Raw genomic sequence first — 22,145 nt, 5'->3', positions numbered from 1 at the left:
AAGCTAGTTAATACTGTTAAGAATGGGCTCAGATGCTCCTATAGGAGAAGCCCAACATTGGGTAATCTTTTGGCCCCCACGTTATTGAAAAGTAAAACTGAGAGTCAATCATCTTGGCTAAGGCATACTGGCATGTTCAAATGTGGTCGGCGCAAGTGTAAACCTTGTGAGTATGTTGATGTGACAAGGAATTTCTCTAGTATTGTCACCAACAAGAGGTATGACATTGGTACCTGTATGAACTGTACCACGGAATATGCCATTTACCTTATTGAATGCTCTCACTGTAAATTACAGTATGTAGGTCTCACCTCACGGGACCTAAACACCCGCATACGGGAACACTTATCATTTAAAATCAACAGGGCTAGTACTCCAATAGTACAACACTTTGGCTCTTTTCATAATAACGATTTAAGATATTTCTCATGGTGTGCTATAGAAAAGATCCTTAGGCCCCCTAGGGGTGGTGATATAGATACAATATTGGCAAGAAGGGAAGCATATTGGATATTTACCCTTGAAAGCAGACTACCCAAAGGTCTGAATTCCAGATTTGATATTATTAATCACTGGGAATAATATTCTGCTAATATTTGCTCTGTACACCAACGATTGTATTTATTAATCTAATATTTCACATGACAGTATCCATATATTATGCATATGGAGCCCTTCTGATACATAAATACTTATATACCCTCTTTGTATACGACAGTATACATTATTTGCTTACTTGAATCTGTATTTTGAACATCTGTTCCTCCTATAATGAAATCCCTATACATATTGGTGTGATTCATTTACAACATACTAATTTGCCCATTATGTTCCCTCTCTATCTTATTACTTATTTTATTACTATAATTAATGTTTTCAACTAATGCTGTAGCTATATCATCTCCCCTGTGCTACATCCTAAATATCATTGACACTTTTGCATTAGGATTATGACTGTCATTTAGTTATACAAATATGTCTATTCATATGCATTTCTATTTACTATGATTGTTTGTTGTGTATAGCAGAAATGCTGGTAACTGAGATAATGAAGTGTTAATTAGGATCATTGCTGTATCTGTTATTTACTGTCCTATTGGCTAGAGTCTATGGGGGTAGTTCCTGTTTTAACCTATTATATTAGCCCATGGGGTTTTTATACAGGTGTGTGGGGTAGCATGTCAGGCTGTGACTACGGAATCTCTTTCCGAAACGCGTATGCCTGTGTGCTGCGCCCACGTCTGACTCTAAGTACATTTGCTGTGTTGTCTCTTCTTTTTAATATTGCAAAATAAAGTTTACAAGATTTTACCTATAAGATGGATGTCGGTGTCTCCTTTTGAATTTGATGATTATTCCAGTCCTTGCCGACCCATCAGCTGATGCTACAGCCTGGAGCGGATCAAAGTTTGCAGCACCTCCGGAAAAGAACTCCTGCCATTGGAGGAATACCTGTGACGTATAGCTACACACCCACACTCAAGCCGACGAGTACACGGAATACAGCTGAGGCCCTGTGAGCCGCTCAATTGAAGTTTGGATCTTCGGAAGCGGCACAGAGGCGGCTGTACTTTGGGCAGCGACACTGTCAAGTGGATAACCGGACAGGCCAGAGTGGGGTGAGTTACTCAATCGCATAAGTGCTATAAGAAGTGTCATTCATTACCGGAGACTCTACACTGGTCCATTCATACTTATTTATTACAGCCCGGTGTGGCTGAGTTCTGTTGTTGGGTTTCTCTGTTTGATTAATATGTGTATATACACATATAAACACATAAATATATATGTATATATTCATGTATATTTAGAATTTGCTGTGACCGTTGCGTGACTTACCCCCTTTACGGCACTACGTTTTCATGCCCTGTCTCACGGCATGAGAATGAGGTTCCCATTGGAGCCTATGGAAGCGCGCTCTTGTGAGTGCAATGTTTCCCAGCAATGTAAATGCAAGCTCGCATTTACATTGAGCTCCACTTGTAATCTGGCCCATTATTGGTTAAACAAATAAATTATAAGGTTTAATCAATGCAATAGCACACGTCTGATTTGACCTAGAACAATAGCATTGTCAAGGTCACCAAGGAGGGCATTAAACAAAAATTCATTAATTAGGCCCTCTTTTTTGTTCATTTATCAGAAACGTATTGCACAGTGTTTTTTTTTTTATATGTGTTCATTCTCAAGCAATGACCCCAGAAAGGGCTAGCATTTGTGTATGTTCAAAATTACCAAGTACTGTACTCCTGATATTTTTAAAGTGAATGTCAACTTTCAAGAATAAGTGCCCGGTTTTTAGAAATAATATAAAAAACAGGGACACTTTAATTCATGAAAGTTTACATTTCACCCGTCTTGTTAAAATACTTACCTTTTCTTCTTGAACCCGGAGAAGCGATATCCCCCTCCTGCCGCTCGTCTCTTCTTAGGTCAGCAATGACGAACATGGCATCCTCCAATCACGGCTTTCCCCCCAGGGGAATCATTGCCTGAGGCAACGCCGTGATTAGAGGAAGACGGAATTGTCATTGCTGACGTAAGAAGAGACGAGCTGCAGGAGGGGGAATCGCTGATCCAGTTTGCAAGAAGGAAAGGTAAGTATTTTAACAAAAACGATGAAATGTAAACTTTCATGAATGAAAGTGCCCCTGTTTTTAGTAAATGTTTTAAAAACCGGGCACTCGTTCGTAAAAGTTTACCTTCACTTTAAATGTCACCTGAAGAACTTTAGTAATGAAATACAATGATGCAAAATAATATTGAATAGGAAAGATATAGGCAATGTGTGATATTTAAAATGTTTCAAAATTAAAGTGCCATAAAACATATTGAGATCTGTGCATATTCTAAAAGGGTTAATTTCTGGAGTAGATCACCCCTTATCAATATTTAGCATCAGAAACACAGGCATAGTATTTTAACTGAGTTCACAGCAGTGTATTTGCTTCTAGGCATGCCCCAGCAGATTGTGACTGTTAACGTCTTGCATTCTACCATATTAATGGTGGATATATATATATATACAGCCATACAATGAATTGTATGGGGGGAGTTAGAGCTGTACAATTCAGACACTTAAAAGAAAGTGTTAATGACGAAGCACTGCAGTATAAAGTAATTAAAGTACATATTATATTTTGTCTCTATCCCAACTTGTTTTATGTCCCTTTAAGAGTTTATGTTAAAGGACCATTCAATGCAGTAGAATTGCATATTTAACAAGTACATAACAAAAAGATAATGAAATAACACTTTATTTCAAATAAGCAGTAGATTTTTTTTCTGACAAATTTATTTTTTCTCCCATTTTCCGGCCCCCTGTATCATGTGACAGACATCAGCCAATCCCAGAGTAGTATACATATACCCTGTAAGCTTGTGCACATGCTTAGTAGGATCTTGAATATAAAAAGACTGTATCAAATTTTATAATGGAAGTAAATTGGAAAGTGTCTTAGAGGGACAGTCAAGTACAAAAAAAACTTTCATGATTTAAATAGGGAATGTAATTTTAAACAACTTTACAATTTACTTTTATCACCAATTTTGCTTTGTTCACCTGCTATTCTTAGTTGAAAGCTAATTCTAGGAGGTTCATATGCTAATTTCTTAGACCTTAAAGACTGCCTCTAATCTGAATATATTTTGACCACTAGAGGGCATTAGTTCATGTGTTTCATATAGATAACATTGAGCTCATGCACGTGAAGTTACCCTGGAGTGAGCACTGGCTAAAAAGCAAGTCTGTCAAAAGAACTGAAATAAGGGGCAGTTTGCAGAGGCTTAGCTACAAGGTAATTACAGAGGTAAAAAACAGAATTTATGCTTACCTGATAAATTACTTTCTCCAACGGTGTGTCCGGTCCACGGCGTCATCCTTACTTGTGGGATATTCTCTTCCCCAACAGGAAATGGAAAAGAGCCCAGCAAAGCTGGTCACATGATCCCCCCTAGGCTCCGCCTTCCCCAGTCATTCGACCGACGTAAAGGAGGAATATGCATAGGAGAAATCATATGATACCGTGGTGACTGTAGTTAGAGAAAATAAATCATCAGACCTGATTAAAAAACCAGGGCGGGCCGTGGACCGGACACACTGTTGGAGAAAGTAATTTATCAGGTAAGCATAAATTCTGTTTTCTCCAACATAGGTGTGTCCGGTCCACGGCGTCATCCTTACTTGTGGGAACCAATACCAAAGCTTTAGGACACGGATGATGGGAGGGAACAAATCAGGTCGCCTAGATGGAAGGCACCACGGCTTGCAAAACCTTTCTCCCAAAAATAGCCTCAGATGAAGCAAAAGTATCAAATTTGTAGAATTTGGTAAAAGTGTGCAGTGAAGACCAAGTCGCTGCCTTACATATCTGATCAACAGAAGCCTCATTCTTGAAGGCCCATGTGGAAGCCACAGCCCTAGTGGAGTGAGCTGTGATTCTTTCAGGAGGCTGCCGTCCGGCAGTCTCATAAGCCAATCGGAAAATGCTTTTAAGCCAGAAAGAGAGAGAGGTAGAAGTTGCTTTTTGACCTCTCCTTTTACCAGAATAAACAACAAACAAAGAAGATGTTTGTCTGAAATCCTTAGTAGCTGCTAAGTAAAATTTGAGAGCACGAGCTACATCCAAGTTGTGCAACAAACGTTCCTTCTTTGAAACTGGATTAGGACACAAAGAAGGCACGACTATCTCCTGGTTAATATTTTTATTAGAAACAACTTTCGGAAGAAAACCAGGTTTAGTACGCAAAACCACCTTATCTGCATGGAACACCAGATATGGAGGAGAACACTGCAGAGCAGATAACTCTGAAACTCTTCTTGCAGAAGAGATTGCAACCAAAAACAAAACTTTCCAAGATAATAACTTTATATCAACGGAATGTAGGGGTTCAAACGGAACCCCCTGAAGAACTGAAAGAACTAAATTGAGACTCCAAGGAGGAGTCAAAGGTTTGTAAACAGGCTTGATTCTAACCAGAGCCTGAACAAAAGCTTGAACGTCTGGCACAGCCGCCAGCTTTTTGTGAAGTAAAACAGATAAAGCAGAAATCTGTCCCTTCAAAGAACTTGCAGATAATCCTTTCTCCAAACCTTCTTGAAGAAAGGATAGAATCCTAGGAATTTTTATCTTGTTCCATGGGAATCCTTTGGATTCACACCAACAGATATATCTTTTCCATATTTTATGGTAGATTTTTCTAGTTACAGGCTTTCTAGCCTGAACAAGAGTATCAATGACAGAATCTGAGAACCCTCGCTTTGATAAAATCAAGCATTCAATCTCCAAGCAGTCAGTTGGAGTGAGGCCAGATTCGGATGTTCGAACGGACCTTGAACAAGAAGGTCCTGTCTCAGAGGTAGCTTCCATGGTGGAGCCGATGACATATTCACCAGGTCTGCATACCAAGTCCTGCGTGGCCACGCAGGAGCTATCAAGATCACCGATACCCTCTCCCGTTTGATCCTGGCTACCAGCCTGGGAATGAGAGGAAACGGTGGGAACACATAAGCTAGGTTGAAGGTCCAAGGTGCTACTAGTGCACCCACTAGAGCCGCCTTGGGATCCCTGGATCTGGACCCGTAGTAAGGAACCTTGAAGTTCTGGCGAGACGCCATCAGATCCATGTCTGGGATGCCCCATAATTGAGTTATTTGGGCAAATATTTCCGGATGGAGTTCCCACTCCCCCGGATGAAATGTCTGACGACTCAGAAAATCCGCTTCCCAATTTTCTACTCCTGGGATGTGGATTGCAGACAAGTGGCAGGAGTGAGTCTCCGCCCATTGAATTATTTTGGTCACTTCTACCATCGCCAGGGAACTCCTTGTTCCCCCCTGATGGTTGATATACGCAACAGTCGTCATGTTGTCTGATTGAAACCTTATGAATTTGGCCTTTGCAAGCTGAGGCCAAGCCTTGAGAGCATTGAATATCGCTCTCAGTTCCAGAATGTTTATCGGTAGAAGAGATTCTTCCCGAGACCAAAGACCCTGAGCTTTCAGGGGTTCCCAGACCGCGCCCCAGCCCACCAGACTGGCGTCGGTCGTGACAATGACCCACTCTGGTCTGCGGAAGCTCATCCCTTGTGACAGGTTGTCCAGGGTCAGCCACCAACGGAGTGAATCTCTGGTCCTCTGATCTACTTGTATCGTTGGAGACAAGTCTGTATAATCCCCATTCCACTGTCTGAGCATGCACAGTTGTAATGGTCTTAGATGAATTCGCGCAAAAGGAACTATGTCCATTGCCGCAACCATCAAACCTATTACTTCCATGCACTGCGCTATGGAAGGAAGAAGAACAGAATGAAGTACTTGACAAGAGTTTAGAAGTTTTGATTTTCTGGCTTCTGTCAGAAAAATCTTCATTTCTAAGGAGTCTATTATTGTTCCCAAGAAGGGAACTCTTGTTGACGGAGATAGAGAACTTTTCTCTACGTTCACTTTCCACCCGTGAGATCTGAGAAAGGCTAGGACAATGTCCGTATGAGCCTTTGCTTGTGGCAGGGACGACGCTTGAATCAGAATGTCGTCCAAGTAAGGTACTACTGCAATGCCCCTCTGTCTTAGCACCGCTAGAAGGGACCCTAGTACCTTTGTGAAAATTCTTGGGGCAGTGGCTAATCCGAATGGAAGTGCCACAAACTGGTAATGTTTGTCCAGAAAGGCGAACCTTAGGAACTGATGATGTTCCTTGTGGATAGGAATATGTAGATACGCATCCTTTAAATCCACCGTGGTCATGAATTGACCTTCCTGGATGGTAGGAAGAATTGTTCGAATGGTTTCCATCTTGAACGATGGAACCCTGAGAAATTTGTTTAAGATCTTGAGATCCAAGATTGGTCTGAATGTTCCCTCTTTTTTGGGAACTATGAACAGATTGGAGTAGAATCCCATCCCTTGTTCCTTTAATGGAACAGGATGAATCACTCCCATTTTTAACAGGTCTTCTACACAATGTAAGAATGCCTGTTTTTTTATGTGGTCTGAAGACAATTGAGACCTGTGGAATCTTCCCCTTGGGGGTAGCTCCTTGAATTCCAGAAGATAACCTTGGGAGACTATTTCTAGGGCCCAAGGATCCAGAACATCTCTTGCCCATGCCTGAGCGAAGAGAGAAAGTCTGCCCCCCACCAGATCCGGTCCCGGATCGGGGGCCAACATCTCATGCTGTCTTTGTAGCAGTAGCAGGTTTCTTGGCCTGCTTACCTTTGTTCCAGCCTTGCATTGGCCTCCAGGCTGGCTTGGCTTGAGACGTATTACCCTCTTGCTTAGAGGGTGTAGAACTTGAGGCTGGTCCGTTTCTACGAAAAGGACGAAAATTAGGCTTATTTTTAGCCTTGAAAGACCTATCCTGAGGAAGGGCATGGCCCTTTCCCCCAGTGATATCTGAAATAATCTCTTTCAAGTCAGGGCCAAACAGCGTTTTCCCCTTGAAAGGAATATTAAGCAATTTGTTCTTGGATGACGCATCCGCTGACCAAGACTTTAGCCATAGCGCTCTGCGCGCCACAATAGCAAACCCTGAATTTTTCGCCGCTAATCTAGCTAATTGCAGGGTAGCGTCTAGAGTAAAAGAATTAGCCAATTTAAGAGCACGAATTCTGTCCATAATCTCCTCATAAGAGGTATCTTTATCTAGCGACTTTTCTAGTTCATCAAACCAGAAAGATGCTGCTGTAGTAACAGGAACAATGCATGAAATTGGCTGTAGAAGGTAACCTTGCTGAACAAACATCTTTTTAAGCAAACCTTCTAACTTTTTATCCATAGGATCTTTGAAAGCACAACTATCTTCTATAGGGATAGTGGTGCGTTTGTTTAAAGTAGAGACCGCCCCCTCGACCTTAGGGACTGTCTGCCATAAGTCCTTTCTGGGGTCGACTATAGGAAACAATTTCTTAAATATAGGGGGAGGGACAAAAGGTATGCCGGGCCTTTCCCATTCTTTGTTTACAATATCCGCCACCCGCTTGGGTATATGAAAAGCTTCGGGGGGCACCGGGACCTCTAGGAACTTGTCCATCTTACATAATTTCTCTGGAACGACCAAATTGTCACAATCATCCAGAGTAGATAACACCTCCTTAAGCAGAGCGCGGAGATGTTCCAATTTAAATTTGAACGTAATAACATCAGGTTCAGCTTGTTGAGAAATTTTTCCTGAATCTGAAATTTCTCCCTCAGACAAAACCTCCCTAGCCCCTTCAGACTGGTGTAAGGGCATGTCAGAACCATTATCATCTGCGCCCTCATGCTCTACAGTATCTAAAACAGAGCAGTCGCGCTTTCGCTGATAAGTGGGCATTTTGGCTAAAATGTTTTTAATAGAATTATCCATTACAGCCGTTAATTGTTGCATAGTAAGAAGAATAGGCGCACTAGATGTACTAGGGGCCTCTTGTGTGGGCAAGACTGGTGTAGACACATAAGGGGATGATGCAATACCATGCTTACTCCCCTCACTAGAGGAATCATCTTGGGCATCATTTTCACTATCACATGCATCACATCTATTTAAATGAGAAGGAACTTTGGCTTCCTGACATACAGAACATAGTCTATCTGATGGTACAGACATGTTAAACAGGCATAAACTTGATAACAAAGTACAAAAAACGTTTTAAAATAAAACCGCTACTGTCACTTTAAATTTTAAACTGAACACACTTTATTACTGAATATGCGAAAAAGTATGAAGGAATTGTCCAAAATTTCACCACAGTGTCATAAAGCCTTGAAAGTATTGCACACCAAATTTGAAAGTTTTAACTCTTAAAATAACGGAACCGGAGCCGTTTTTACATTTAACCCCTATACAGTCCCTGGTATCTGCTTTGCTGAGACCCAACCAAGCCCAGAGGGGAATACGATACCAAATGACGCCTTCAGCACGCTTTTTCAGTGTATCAGAGCTCCTCACACATGCATCTGCATGCTTTGACTCCCAAAAACAACTGCGCATTAGTGGCGCGAAACTGAGGCTCTGCCTAAGACTAGAGAAGGCCCCCAGTGAAAAAGGTGTCCAATACAGTGCCTGCCGTTTTTATTATCAAAATTCCCAGATAAAAACAACTCCTCAGAGTAATAAACCATTAAACATGCTTATAAAACAAACGTTTTAGCCCAGAAAAATGTCTACCAGTCTTTAAAGCCCTTGTGAAGCCCTTTATAAATTGTTATTAAAATGGCTTACCGGATCCCATAGGGGAAATGACAGCTTCCAGCATTACCAAGTCTTGTTCGAAATGTGTCATACTTCAAGCAGTAAAAGTCTGCACACTGTTCCCCCCAACTGAAGTTACTTCATCTCAACAGTCCTGTGTGGAAACAGCCATCGATTTTAGTAACGGTTGCTAAAATCATCTTCCTCTTACAAACAGAAATCTTCATCTCCTTTCTGTTTCAGAGTAAATAGTACATACCAGCACTATTTAAAAATAACAAACTCTTGATTGAAGCAATAAAACTACATTTAAACACCAAAAAACTCTAAGCCATCTCCGTGGAGATGTTGCCTGTACAACGGCAAAGAGAATGACTGGGGAAGGCGGAGCCTAGGGGGGATCATGTGACCAGCTTTGCTGGGCTCTTTGCCATTTCCTGTTGGGGAAGAGAATATCCCACAAGTAAGGATGACGCCGTGGACCGGACACACCTATGTTGGAGAAAGTATATTTATATAACTGTGTTGGTTATGCAAAACTGGGGAATGGGTAATAAAGGGATTATCTTTCTTTTTAAACAACAAAAATTCTGGTGTTGGCTGTCCCTTTAAAGGGATATGAAACCGAAATTTTTTTCTTTTATGATTCAGATACAGCATGCAATTTTAAGCAACTTTCTAATTTAGTCTTACAATTATTTATTTTTTTTGTACTCTTGGTATCTTTATTTAAAAAAAGCAGAATTTAAGATTAGGAGCAGGCCCATTTTTGGTTCAGCACCTGCTGATTGGTGGCTAAATGATAAGCACAATTTTGCGCTCCCAGGTAAACTTTTTTGTGAGCGTCAGGTTACACTCGTATTACAAAATGAAGGTAAACATTTTGCGGGAGAGCAAAAACCCAACTTGCACAAGAAGTTGAACTTCGAATATCGCATCCTCCTTAACGTATTCGCCCATAGACTTGTTTGAAAACAGCAACAATAACAAAAATAACACCCATACACGCTCGCTAACTCAACCTTGTTTATTCAAGAGCGCTTAACCTGACATGAAATATAAATATTTCACATTCCAATGTTTTTTTTTTTACAAAGAATATGTTCTATTTATTCTTAAATAAATATTTCTATATATATGATGATTTTTGGATAATATTTGTGTGTTTATATATGTCTGTAAATACATATACAAATACACACATAAAAACATGTATATATACAAATACATATTTAGACCACATATCTTTAAACCTTTATAACTTTTTAATGCCATTTTAAAAAGAAAAAAAAATTCTATCAGACAGTGTTAATATGAGTGTAACTGTACTGTTAAATGTATTTTTGATGTGTTTAGTGCAAGTTTTTAGTAAACATTTTGCGGGAGAGCAAAAACCCAACTTGCACAAGAAGTTGAACTTCGAATATCGCATCCTCCTTAACGTATTCGCCCATAGACTTGTTTGAAAACAGCAACAATAACAAAAATAACACCCATACACGCTCGCTAACTCAACCTTGTTTATTCAAGAGCGCTTAACCTGACATGAAATATAAATATTTCACATTCCAATGTTTTTTTTTTTACAAAGAATATGTTCTATTTATTCTTAAATAAATATTTCTATATATATGATGATTTTTGGATAATATTTGTGTGTTTATATATGTCTGTAAATACATATACAAATACACACATAAAAACATGTATATATACAAATACATATTTAGACCACATATCTTTAAACCCTTATAACTTTTTAATGCCATTTTAAAAAGAAAAAAAAATTCTATCAGACAGTGTTAATATGAGTGTAACTGTACTGTTAAATGTATTTTTGATGTGTTTAGTGCAATTTTTTGAATGCACTTCCCTTTACGTGCATTAAATTAAATTGCGCTAAAGCAAATGTGTTTACTTTTAACTCGTAATACACACGCTATTTCCGTTGCAAGCAAAGATAAAAAAAAATACCCTTTATTGCTCGAGCGAGCCACTCGTTATCTAGTCCTGTATGAGTTATTCATCAGATTAAGCTATAACTAGTATTGGCAATTTGTTGGGTAAATACAGGCTGAATCACAGTTCTTTATTTAAATGGATAGTAAAGTAAAAAATAAACTTAAATTTTTCAGATCATGCAATTTTAACCAACTTTCTAATTTACTTCTATTATCAAATTGGGGTTGTTCTCTTGGGATCCTTTGTTGAAAAACAGAATTTATGCTTACCTGATAAATTACTTTCTCCAACGGTGTGTCCGGTCCACGGCGTCATCCATAACTTGTGGGAATATTCTCTCCCCAACAGGAAATGGCAAAGAGCACAGCAAAAGCTGTCCATATAGTCCCTCCTAGGCTCCGCCCACCCCAGTCATTCGACCGACGGACAGGAGAAAAAACAGGAGAAACCATAAGGTGCCGTGGTGACTGTAGTTAAAGAAAGAAACTCATCAAACCTGATTAAAAAACCAGGGAACTACAAACAGATTTGAGTAAAACCCCATTCCTTGTTCCACGGTTGGAACTGGGTGTATCACTCCCATTTTTAACAGGTCTTCTACACAATGTAAGAATGCCTGTCTCTTTATTTGGTTTGAAGATAAATGAGACATGTGGAACCTTCCCCTTGGGGGTAGTTCCTTGAATTCCAGAAGATAACCCTGAGAAACTATTTCTAGTGCCCAGGGATCCTGAACATCTCTTGCCCAAGCCTGAGCAAAGAGAGAGAGTCTGCCCCCTACTAGATCCGGTCCCGGACCGGGGGCTACTCCTTCATGCTGTTTTGGTAGCAGCAGCAGGCTTCTTGGCCTGCTTACCCTTGTTCCAGCCTTGCATCGGTTTCCAAGCTGGTTTGGTTTGTGAAGCATTACCCTCTTGTCTAGAGGCTGCAGAGTTGGAGGCCGGTCCGTTCCTGAAATTGCGAAAGGAACGAAAATTAGACTTATTCTTGGCATTGAAAGGCCTATCTTGTGGGAGGGCGTGGCCCTTACCCCCAGTGATGTCTGAGATAATCTCTTTCAATTCTGGCCCAAAAAGGGTTTTACCCTTGAAAGGGATATTAAGCAATTTTGTCTTGGAAGATACATCCGCTGACCAAGACTTTAGCCAGAGCGCTCTGCGCGCCACAATTGCAAACCCTGAATTTTTCGCCGCTAATCTAGCTAACTGCAAAGCGGCATCTAAAATAAAGGAATTAGCTAACTTAAGTGCGTGAATTCTGTCCATAACCTCCTCATACGGAGTCTCTCTACTAAGCGACTTCTCTAGTTCCTCGAACCAGAACCACGCTGCTGTAGTGACAGGAATAATGCACGAAATAGGTTGCAGGAGGTAACCTTGCTGTACAAAAATCTTTTTAAGCAAACCCTCCAATTTTTTATCCATAGGATCTTTGAAAGCACAATTATCCTCGATAGGAATAGTAGTGCGTTTGTTTAGAGTAGAAACTGCCCCCTCGACCTTAGGGACTGTCTGCCATAAGTCCTTTCTGGGGTCGACCATAGGAAATAATTTCTTAAATATAGGAGGGGGGACAAAAGGTATGCCGGGCTTCTCCCACTCCTTATTCACTATGTCCGCCACCCGCTTGGGTATAGGAAAAGCGTCGGGGTGCACCGGAACCTCTAGGAACTTGTCCATCTTGCACAATTTTTCTGGAATGACCAGGTTGTCACAATCATCCAGAGTAGATAGCACCTCCTTAAGCAGTGCGCGGAGATGCTCTAATTTAAATTTAAATGTCACAACATCAGGTTCTGCCTGTTGAGAAATTCTACCTGAATCAGAAATTTCCCCATCTGACAAAACCTCCCTCATGGCCACATCAGATTGGTGTGAGGGTATGACAGAGCAATTATCATCAGCGCCCTCCTGCTCTTCATTGTTTAAAACAGAGCAATCGCGCTTTCTCTGAAATGCAGGCATTTTGGATAAAATATTTGCTATGGAGTTATCCATTACTGCCGTTAATTGTTGCATAGTAACAAGCATTGGCGCGCTAGAAGTACTAGGGGTCTCCTGCGTGGGCAAAACTGGTGTAGACACAGAAGGAGATGATGTAGAACTATGTCTACTCCCTTCATCTGATGAATCATCTTGGGCAACTTTACTATCTGTGGCAGTACTGTCCTTACTTTGTTTGGACGTTATGGCACAATTATCACACAATTTTGAAGGGGGAGACACATTGGCTTCCATACATACAGAACATAGATTATCTGAAGGCACAGACATGTTAAACAGGCTTAAACTTGTCAATAAAGTACAAAAACCGTTTTAAAACAAAACCGTTACTGTCTCTTTAAATTTTAAACAGGGAACACTTTATTACTGAATATGTGAAAAACTATGAAGGAATTGTTCAAATTTAACCAAATTTTCACCACAGTGTCTTAAAGCATTCAAAGCATTTCACCCCAAATTTCAGATCTTTAACCCTTAAAATGAGCAAACCGGAGCCGGTTACAGTTTTAACCCCTCTACAGTCCCAGCTACAGCCTTTGCTGCGACTTTACCAAACCCAGGGGGGTATACGATACCAAATGAAGCCTTTTCAACTACTTTCAGATCCACACACATGCAGCTGCATGTCCTGCTCTCAAAAGTAACTGCACAGTAATGGCGCGAAAATGAGGCTCTGCCTACTACAGAGAAGGCCCTTCCTGACTGGGAAGGTGTCTAAATCAGTGCCTGACGTAAAAAAACGTTCCCCAAAGTTTATAAAGTGTGAATTTCAATATCAAGCTGTATAAAATGCCCAAATAAAGCAATCGATCTAGCCCATAAAAGTGTCTACCAGTTTTATAGCCCATATTAAGCCCTTTATTCTGTTTGAGACTAAGAAAATGGCTTACCGGTCCCCATGAGGGGAAATGACAGCCTTCCAGCATTACACAGTCTTGTTAGAAATATGGCTAGTCATACCTTAAGCAGAAAAGTCTGCCAACTGTTTCCCCCAACTGAAGTTATCTCATCTCAACAGTCCTATGTGGAAACAGCAAACGATTTTAGTTACTGCTGCTAAAATCATATTCCTCTCACAAACAGAACTCTTCATCTTTTTCTGTTTCAGAGTAAATAGTACATACCAGCACTATTTTAAAATAACAAACTCTTGATAGTAGAATAAAAAACTACAACTAAACACCACATACTCTTCACCATCTCCGTGGAGATGCTGCTTGTTCAGCAGGCAAAGAGAATGACTGGGGTGGGCGGAGCCTAGGAGGGACTATATGGACAGCTTTTGCTGTGCTCTTTGCCATTTCCTGTTGGGGAGAGAATATTCCCACAAGTTATGGATGACGCTGTGGACCGGACACACCAATGTTGGAGAAAGTAAATATAGGGAGGCTAAAAGGAGCTGATGAGCGTGCACATGCCTTTAGCAGTCTATGGCAGCAATGGTTGCAACTATGTATAACATTATTATAAACTATGTTGCAAACACTTCTGCCAGATGACTAAATACACGTGCACGCTCCTGAGCTCACCCAGGAATAAGTTATGCCAAGAGAATGCCGCTGTGTATGAAATAGTTTTCTATTTATCTCTGTCTTCTGCAGAGAAAAAATATGCAAAGATATATGCAAAGATATACAAACCAATAATAATAATAATAATAAAGTAGAATTTTTGTAAACAATGCCGTGTGGAAACCCATACAACCTTATCTATTTTATTTCCAGTTTTATATCTGTTCCTAATTGTTTGCAGCAGGAAAGTGAAATAGTTAACTTAACTTTAGACATGGTGGCATCCATTACTTTCCAAAAACTCAGTGGAATTTAGAAAAGACAACAATTTTTAACTGCACTGATCACCTACTTGTGCCTGTGAAGAAGAGCGTTGAAGGCCAAGCCATCTGCCCAACTTGTGGTGAAGTTCAGCACATTAACTTCACTATAAGGTCTTGTTGACTGTCTGACCCAGCTAAGAAGAATCTTCTCACTGTTTGTCTGTTGTAGATCTTTCATGATTGCCTTCATAACATCTTTCACCTGGAAAATAAAAATTAATATGGTGATACCAAGACTAGCAGAGCTTTTAGATTGTCAACAGTTTTCTAAAAATGTAAATCTTTACTTTCCCTGCTACCACAAGGTTCTACTGATGCCCCATTTTTAAGTGGGAACAGGTTAATATACTCAAGGGAAGTTTTTCTGTGTGAAAAAACAAACTTCTTTTTATGGATTTGTTTGTTCCATGGTCGAATGCTACTATCTGTTATTTTGTTTTTTTTTAGAGAGAGGCGACACAGGGCCCTATGATCTAAAACTCTCCGGTCTGGTGAGATCTTCAGTACTGTGAGACCCCTCAAATAATTTTAGAAAGGCAAATTTTAGCATGAGAGCTTGTTTATCTACTCAGGGTTCCGTACGTGAAGGAGAGATACATTACAATATCATGCTTAAAAAATGCCCCCAAAGATTTTACATGATTACCCTCCATGCCAAAGGGTTTTTGATCATCAGACACAGATAGATATTTCTCTACTGCTCATTGAGTGCATTTTACTAAATACCTTGCCTTTACTACTTACCTCTCCATTATTAATTATGGCAATTTATTAGAATATCAATTGCTCTTTTTCTGTATAATTCCCAATTTCAGTAAGTTAAGAGTATAAAATGAAAAGCGCAGAATTCAAATCTTTGTGTGTCAACACTACAGTCCTATTATATTGTCTATGTCTATGATGATAAACTGTTGTCTTACCTGCCAGTGTAGGATGATGTTCCATATTAGCCCTAATGTTAGCTTGTGGTTTCCATCAACAATGTCTGTACCCCCTATGTTTACCAATTCCACCTGTCATAAAACAAACATTAAACAAAACTAAATAAACATTTAAAGTGAAAAATTATTCTGGTAGTAGTCAACATACTGTTGAGCATTCACTCTTTGATATTAAAAAAATGACAGACTTCAAGTACATTACTGTTACAACTATTAACATGCTGATTTAAAGGGATATAAACCCCACATTTTTTCTTTAATGATTCACATAGAGCATGCAATTTTAAACAACTTTAAAATTTACTTCCATTATCAATTTTTCTTCGTTCTCTTGGTATGTTTTGTTGTATGATTAAAGGGACAGTATACACTCATTTTCATATAACTGCATGTAATAGACACTACTATAAGGAATGGTGCCCGTTATGTTTACTTAAAGGGACACTGTGCCCAAATGTTTTCTTTTGTGAAAATTGCATGCTCTATCTGAATCATGAAAGAAAAAAATTGAGTTCAGTGTCCCTGCAATTTTAAGCAACTTTCTAATTTATTTCTTCATTCTCTTGGTATGTTAATTTGAAAAGCAAGAATGTAAGTTTAGATGCCGTTCAATTATTGGTGAACAACCTTGGTTTTTCGTGCTGATTGTGCTGTTCAGTGTACTAAACCAAAAATTGTTAGATGCCTTCTTTTTAAAATAAAAATAGCAAGAGAATGCAGAAAAATTGATAATAGGAGTAAATTAGAAAGTTGCTTAAAATTGCATGCTCTATCTGAATCATTAAAGAAAGAAATTGGGTTCAGTGTCCCTTAATGACCACATCACTTTTCCATTTTTTGTCCGTTTGGGACCAGGGCTATTTTTACATTTCTGCTGTGTTTGTGTTTAGCTGTAATTTTCCTCTTACTCATTTACTGTTATATACCGTTTTTTTTCTCGCCATTAAATGGACTTTCTAAAGATACCAATATTTCCATCACATCTTATAATTTACTATAAAAAAATATATAAAATATGAGGGGAAAAAATGAAAAAAACCCACACTTTTTCTAACTTTGACCCTCAAAATCTCTTACATCTACAACCACCATAAAACACCAATGCTAAATAGTTTCTAAATTTTGTCCTGAGTTTAGAAATACCCAATGTTTACATGTTCTTTTAAGAATACATTTACTGAGAATGTTAAGGGTTACTGCCAAATAACACCCTATGTCTTCAGCAGCATCTCCTGAGTACAGGGATACCACCCATGTATAGGTGTGTCGGGTTCTCTGGGGGCTAAAAGGCCTTATTTTTAGGGGGCACATTCCAGTTTTCCAACTTGGAATTTTCACATCTGTCATCATGCACCCATGTCCTATTTGGGGCATTTCTGAAACCGGCCAATGTAATTTACCCCCCATCAAACCATATATTTTTGGACACCCCCCTAGGGTATTTCAAATTCTGGTATTTTAACACTTTCCATGCACTAATTCAACCACCAGTCTTTGTCAAACTTTTGTACCCACACATATCGTTTTTTTCTCGCCATTAAATGGACTTTCTAAAGATACCAATATTTTCATCATATCTTATAATTTACTATAAAAAAAATTATAAAATATGCGGAAAAATTGGGGGAAAAAAACACACTTTTTCTAACTTTGACCCCAAAATCTGTTGCACATCTACAACCACCAAAAAACAACCATGCTAAATAGTTTCTAAATTTTGTCCTGAGTTTAGAAATACCCAATGTTAACATGTTATTTGCTTTTTTTTGCAAGTTATAAGGCAATAAATACAAGTAGCACTTTGCTATTTACAAACCACTTTTTTTTCCAAAATTAGCGCTAGTTACATTGGAACACTGATATCTGTCAGGAATCCCTGAATATCCCTTGACATGTATATATATATATTTTTTAGAAGACATCCCAAAGTATTGATCTAGGCCCATTTTAGTATATTTCATGCCACCATTTCACCGCCAAATGCAATCAAATAAAAAAAAAATCGTTCACTTTTTCAAACATTTTCTCACAAACTTTAGGTTTCTCACTGAAATTATTTACAAACAACTTGTGCAATTATGGCATAAATGGTTGTAAATGCTTATCTGGGATCCCCTTTGTTCAGAAATAGCAGACATATATGGCTTTGGTGTTGCTTTTTGGTAATTAGAAGGCTGCAAAATGCCACTGTGCACCACACGTGTATTATACCCAGCAGTGAAGGGGTTAATTAGGGAGCATGTAGGGTTAATTTCATCTTTAGTGTAGTGTAGTGTAGTAGACAACCCCAAGTATTGATATAGGCCTATTTTGGTATATTTAATGCCACCATTTCACCACCAAATGCGATAAAATAATTAAAAAAAACGTAAAATTTTTCACAAAGGATCCCCTTTGTTCAGAAATAGCAGACATATATGGCTTTGGCATTGCTTTTTGGTAATTAGAAGGCCGCTAAATGCCGCTGCGCATCACAGGTGTATTATGTCTAGCAGTGAAGGGGTTAATTATGGAGCTTGTAGGGTTAATTTTAGCTTTAGCTTTAGTGTAGAGATCAGCCTCCCACCTGACACATCAGACCCCCTGATCCCTCCAAAACCAAACAACTCTCTTCCCTCCCCACAGTTGTCCCCGCCATCTTAAGTACTGGCAGACTCACTAAAATAAAAGGTATCTTACTTTTTCAAAAAAAATTTTAGCATGTTTACATATGCTGCTGTGTAGGATCCCCCCTTAGCCCCCCAACCTCCCTGATCCCCCAACAGCTCTCTAACCCTCCCCCTCTACATTATTGGGAGCCATCTTGGGTACTGGCAGCTGTCTCTCAGTACCCAGTTTAAAAAAATATATATATATATTTTTTTACACTTTTCTGTAGTGTAGCTTCCATCCCCCAAGACCAACCCCCCACCCCCTCCCAGATCACTTAGATTGTGAATTTATTAATTTATCTTCCCCTCTCTCCCACTTAATTTACAAAAATTGTTCCATAGTGTAATGGTTCCCACCCGCTCCCACCCCGTGCACGCGCCCGCCCGCTTCCCCCCCCCATGCATGCGCGCACGTCCTTGCGCGCCCCGGCTACCCCGCCCACCTCTACCGACAAGAAGCCATTGATGGCCACCCACTCGCCTCCCACATCGGCTCCCACCCACCAACGATTGCGGCCATCAATGTCCGGTGCAGAGAGTGCCGCAGAGTGGCTCTCTCTGCACCGGAGGGGTAAGAAGGGTTATTGCAAGATGCCTCGACATCGAGGCATCACTGCAATAACCAGAAAGCGTCTGGAAGCGATCAGGATCTCTTTCACCACTTTCCAAGACCGACGACATATGCCGTACGTCCTCTGTCATTAACTGTCTTTTTTTTTAGGATGTACGGCGTACGTCGTCAGTCATTAAGGGGTTAATGACCAACGACGTACGCTATACTTCCTCAAAAAAAATACAGTTAACGCCTGAGGACGTATGGCGTACGTTGTCGGCTAAACTAAGCACTGGAAGCAATCAAGATTGCTTCCAACCGGTCTTACAGTATTGCAGTGATGCCTCGATGTTGAGGCATCCTGCAATACTGTTCCCGACTGCCGGGACCGGATTGATCACTCCCCCACGACTGATCACTTCCGGTTTTGCTCCACGCTTCCGATGCTCTGCTTGTGTGCTAAGTGCCTTGGTGGGCGAGGCACTTAGTTAGTTATAAAATAAAACAAAACAAAAAAACAAAAAAAAACGTAAATAAATAAAATAAAAACCCCTATATAGCCCCCCTCCCCCACGAGACTTCCAAGATGGCGATGCCCAGTGCATCATGGGGCCTCTGGGGGTGTCCCTAGCCTGCCTCATCATAGGGGCAAGCTAGGGTCACCCAATCTGAGCCTCCCACACACAAAAAAAAAATCATAATAAAATATCCCATGTGTCTGATCATGTCAATATTTGTAAATATTGACTCTGATCAGTGTGGATCTCCCTCCCTCTCCTCACTTGTGATTTTGTTGGAGAGAGACAGAGACCTGTGTTTAGCAGAGAGAGATTTATTTATTTTATTTGTTAAAAATTTAGAGATCCAAAGGCTCTTTTCAGAGCTATTAACCCCTAGCTTGCCAGTGATCACTATAAATCACTGGCAGTAGCATAGCTGTACTTTTTTGCTGTCACTGCATTTTTTTAGGGGTTGATTTTTTGTTGTAATTTTTAAAGAGCCATTAAGTTAAGTTAATTAATTTAATTTAATTTGTTTTTCCGTGACAGATACAATAACGTCGCAGAAAACATATACTGTAGTGCTGAGGAGGCGTATGCCATCCTTGCGTCAGAGTCAGATGCCCCATATGCTCAGATACATCATTAGATGCAGTCTCAACAGATAGTGATGTATCTGTGGCTGCTAGCCCCCCTGCCAGAAGGAGGCGTGTTGCTGCCATTGCCGCTGAAGAGTGGGTAACGCCTCATCTCCAGAGGTCAGATATCCTACCCTTCACAGCAAATCCTGGCATAAATATAGATGTGGCAGGTTTTAGCCCCCAACAGTTTATGGAGGTGTTTCTGGGCGATGATGTATTGGGGAACATTGTCGCCCAAACTAATTTATATGCCCATCAGTTCCGTGCTGCAAAGCCTGAAACATATTTGGCAAAGCAGCAATGGGCCCCCATCAATGTGCCAGAATTTAAAAAAATCTGGGCATTGACTATGCTGATGGGCTTCATAAAGAAACCCTCTATTCGCTCCTACTGGAGCTGTAGGCCCATCTGCTCTACCCCCATTTTCTCCCAGAGTATGTTGAGGAAGAGGTATGAAATGATTCTGCATTTTATGCACTTCAGCGACAACAGCCTATGTCCCCCTAGGGAGCATCCCCAATTTGACAGGCTGTATAAAATCCGCCCCCTGATTACCCACTTTTCTGCCAGGTTTGCAGAGGCTTATACACCTGGAAGGAATATATGTGTGTGGATGAATCCCTGATGAAGTATAAGGGAAGGCTAGCATTCAAGCAGTATATTCCTTCCAAGCGCTACAGGTTTGGGGTAAAGGTGTATAAGCTCTGTGAGAGCGAGACTGGGTATACTCATTCCTTCCGGGTGTATGAGGGAAAGCATAGACACCTTGACCCTCCAGGTTGCCCAGAACATATGGGAACCACTGAGAAGATTGTCTGGGACCTGATATTACCCCTAATGAACAAAGGGTATCACTTGTACTTAGATAATTTTTATACAAGTGTGCTTTTGTTCAAGCTACTGTATTGCTTTGATACAGTAGCTTGCGGTACAATTAAAAAGAACCGCGCAGGTTTCCCAGGACAACTTGTACACACCCGGCTACAAAGGGGGGAGACCTCAGCTCTGCGCCAAGAGGAGCTGTTGGCACTTAAGTACAGAGACAAGAAGGATGTATACCTTCTTAACACCATCCACACAGAGAGGACGGTGGCGGTCTCTGTACATGGCAGAGCTGAGATCATAAGGAAGCCAGTGTGCATCAAGTCTTATAACCGGCATATGGGTGGGGTTGATCTGGCAGATGAGCTGCTGCAGCCCTACCTAATTATGCGTAAGACAAGGGCCTGGTACAAAAAGGCTGCAATTTACCTAATGCAGATTGCAACCCACAATGCTTTTTTGTTGTTCAAAAAAGCAAACCCCAGAGTTAAAAATACTTTTTTACAGTTTCAGCTCCAGATCATTTCAGGGATTTTGTACCATGATGCACCTGCTCCTCGGGCGTTGATGGGAGAGAGCAGAGTTGGGGCTACCCATTTTATTTTTAAAATCCCCCCTACTGCCGCAAAGCAGAAACCACAAATAAAAAATGTCTGTACCAAGAGGGGGCAGAGAAGGGACACCATATATCACTGTCCTGATTGCCCTAGACAGCCTAGACTCTGCATTGGGGACTGCTTCAAGCGGTACCATACAATGGTCAATAAAAAAAAAAAAAATTGCTGTTTTTTTTGGTTATGTTTATTGTTAGATTTTTTTTTTGTTTTTTTTTTTACTTTTACTGTGCCAGATTTTTACATTTCACTACTCTATTTTTTTCTAAAATTGAGGCTGTTTTTTTTTTTTTTTTACCAAAACCCCTGTCAAACCTATGCATGGGGAACATAGGTGTTCTCAGGGTGCGTTGCAGAAAACAACCTGAAGTATTTTTTTGCAATAACTTACAACAGTCTCTCCTAAATCATAGTCAAAAAGCAGTGTGTGTGTAAAAATGAAAATTGAAAAATT

General features: G+C 40.2%; 1 protein-coding gene across 5 annotated transcripts in view; it reads right to left on the bottom strand.

Annotated features, from left to right (window-relative positions):
• Positions 1–22,145, bottom strand: part of UTRN (utrophin) — a 1,395,536-nt gene that overhangs the window by 1,152,874 nt on the left and 220,517 nt on the right. For all 5 annotated transcript variants that reach the window (XM_053711837.1, XM_053711835.1, XM_053711836.1 and 2 more), the window contains 2 exons: positions 15,890–15,982; positions 14,999–15,171 (listed from right to left, as the gene is read on the bottom strand). In XM_053711837.1, coding sequence (XP_053567812.1) covers positions 14,999–15,171; positions 15,890–15,982 — 266 coding nt within the window. The remainder of the gene's footprint in view (positions 1–14,998; positions 15,172–15,889; positions 15,983–22,145) is intronic.

This window comes from Bombina bombina, chromosome 4 (genome assembly GCF_027579735.1).
Source record: "Bombina bombina isolate aBomBom1 chromosome 4, aBomBom1.pri, whole genome shotgun sequence".
NCBI classification, from domain to species: Eukaryota; Metazoa; Chordata; class Amphibia; order Anura; family Bombinatoridae; genus Bombina; species Bombina bombina.
This window is presented reverse-complemented; position numbering and strand designations above follow the sequence as displayed.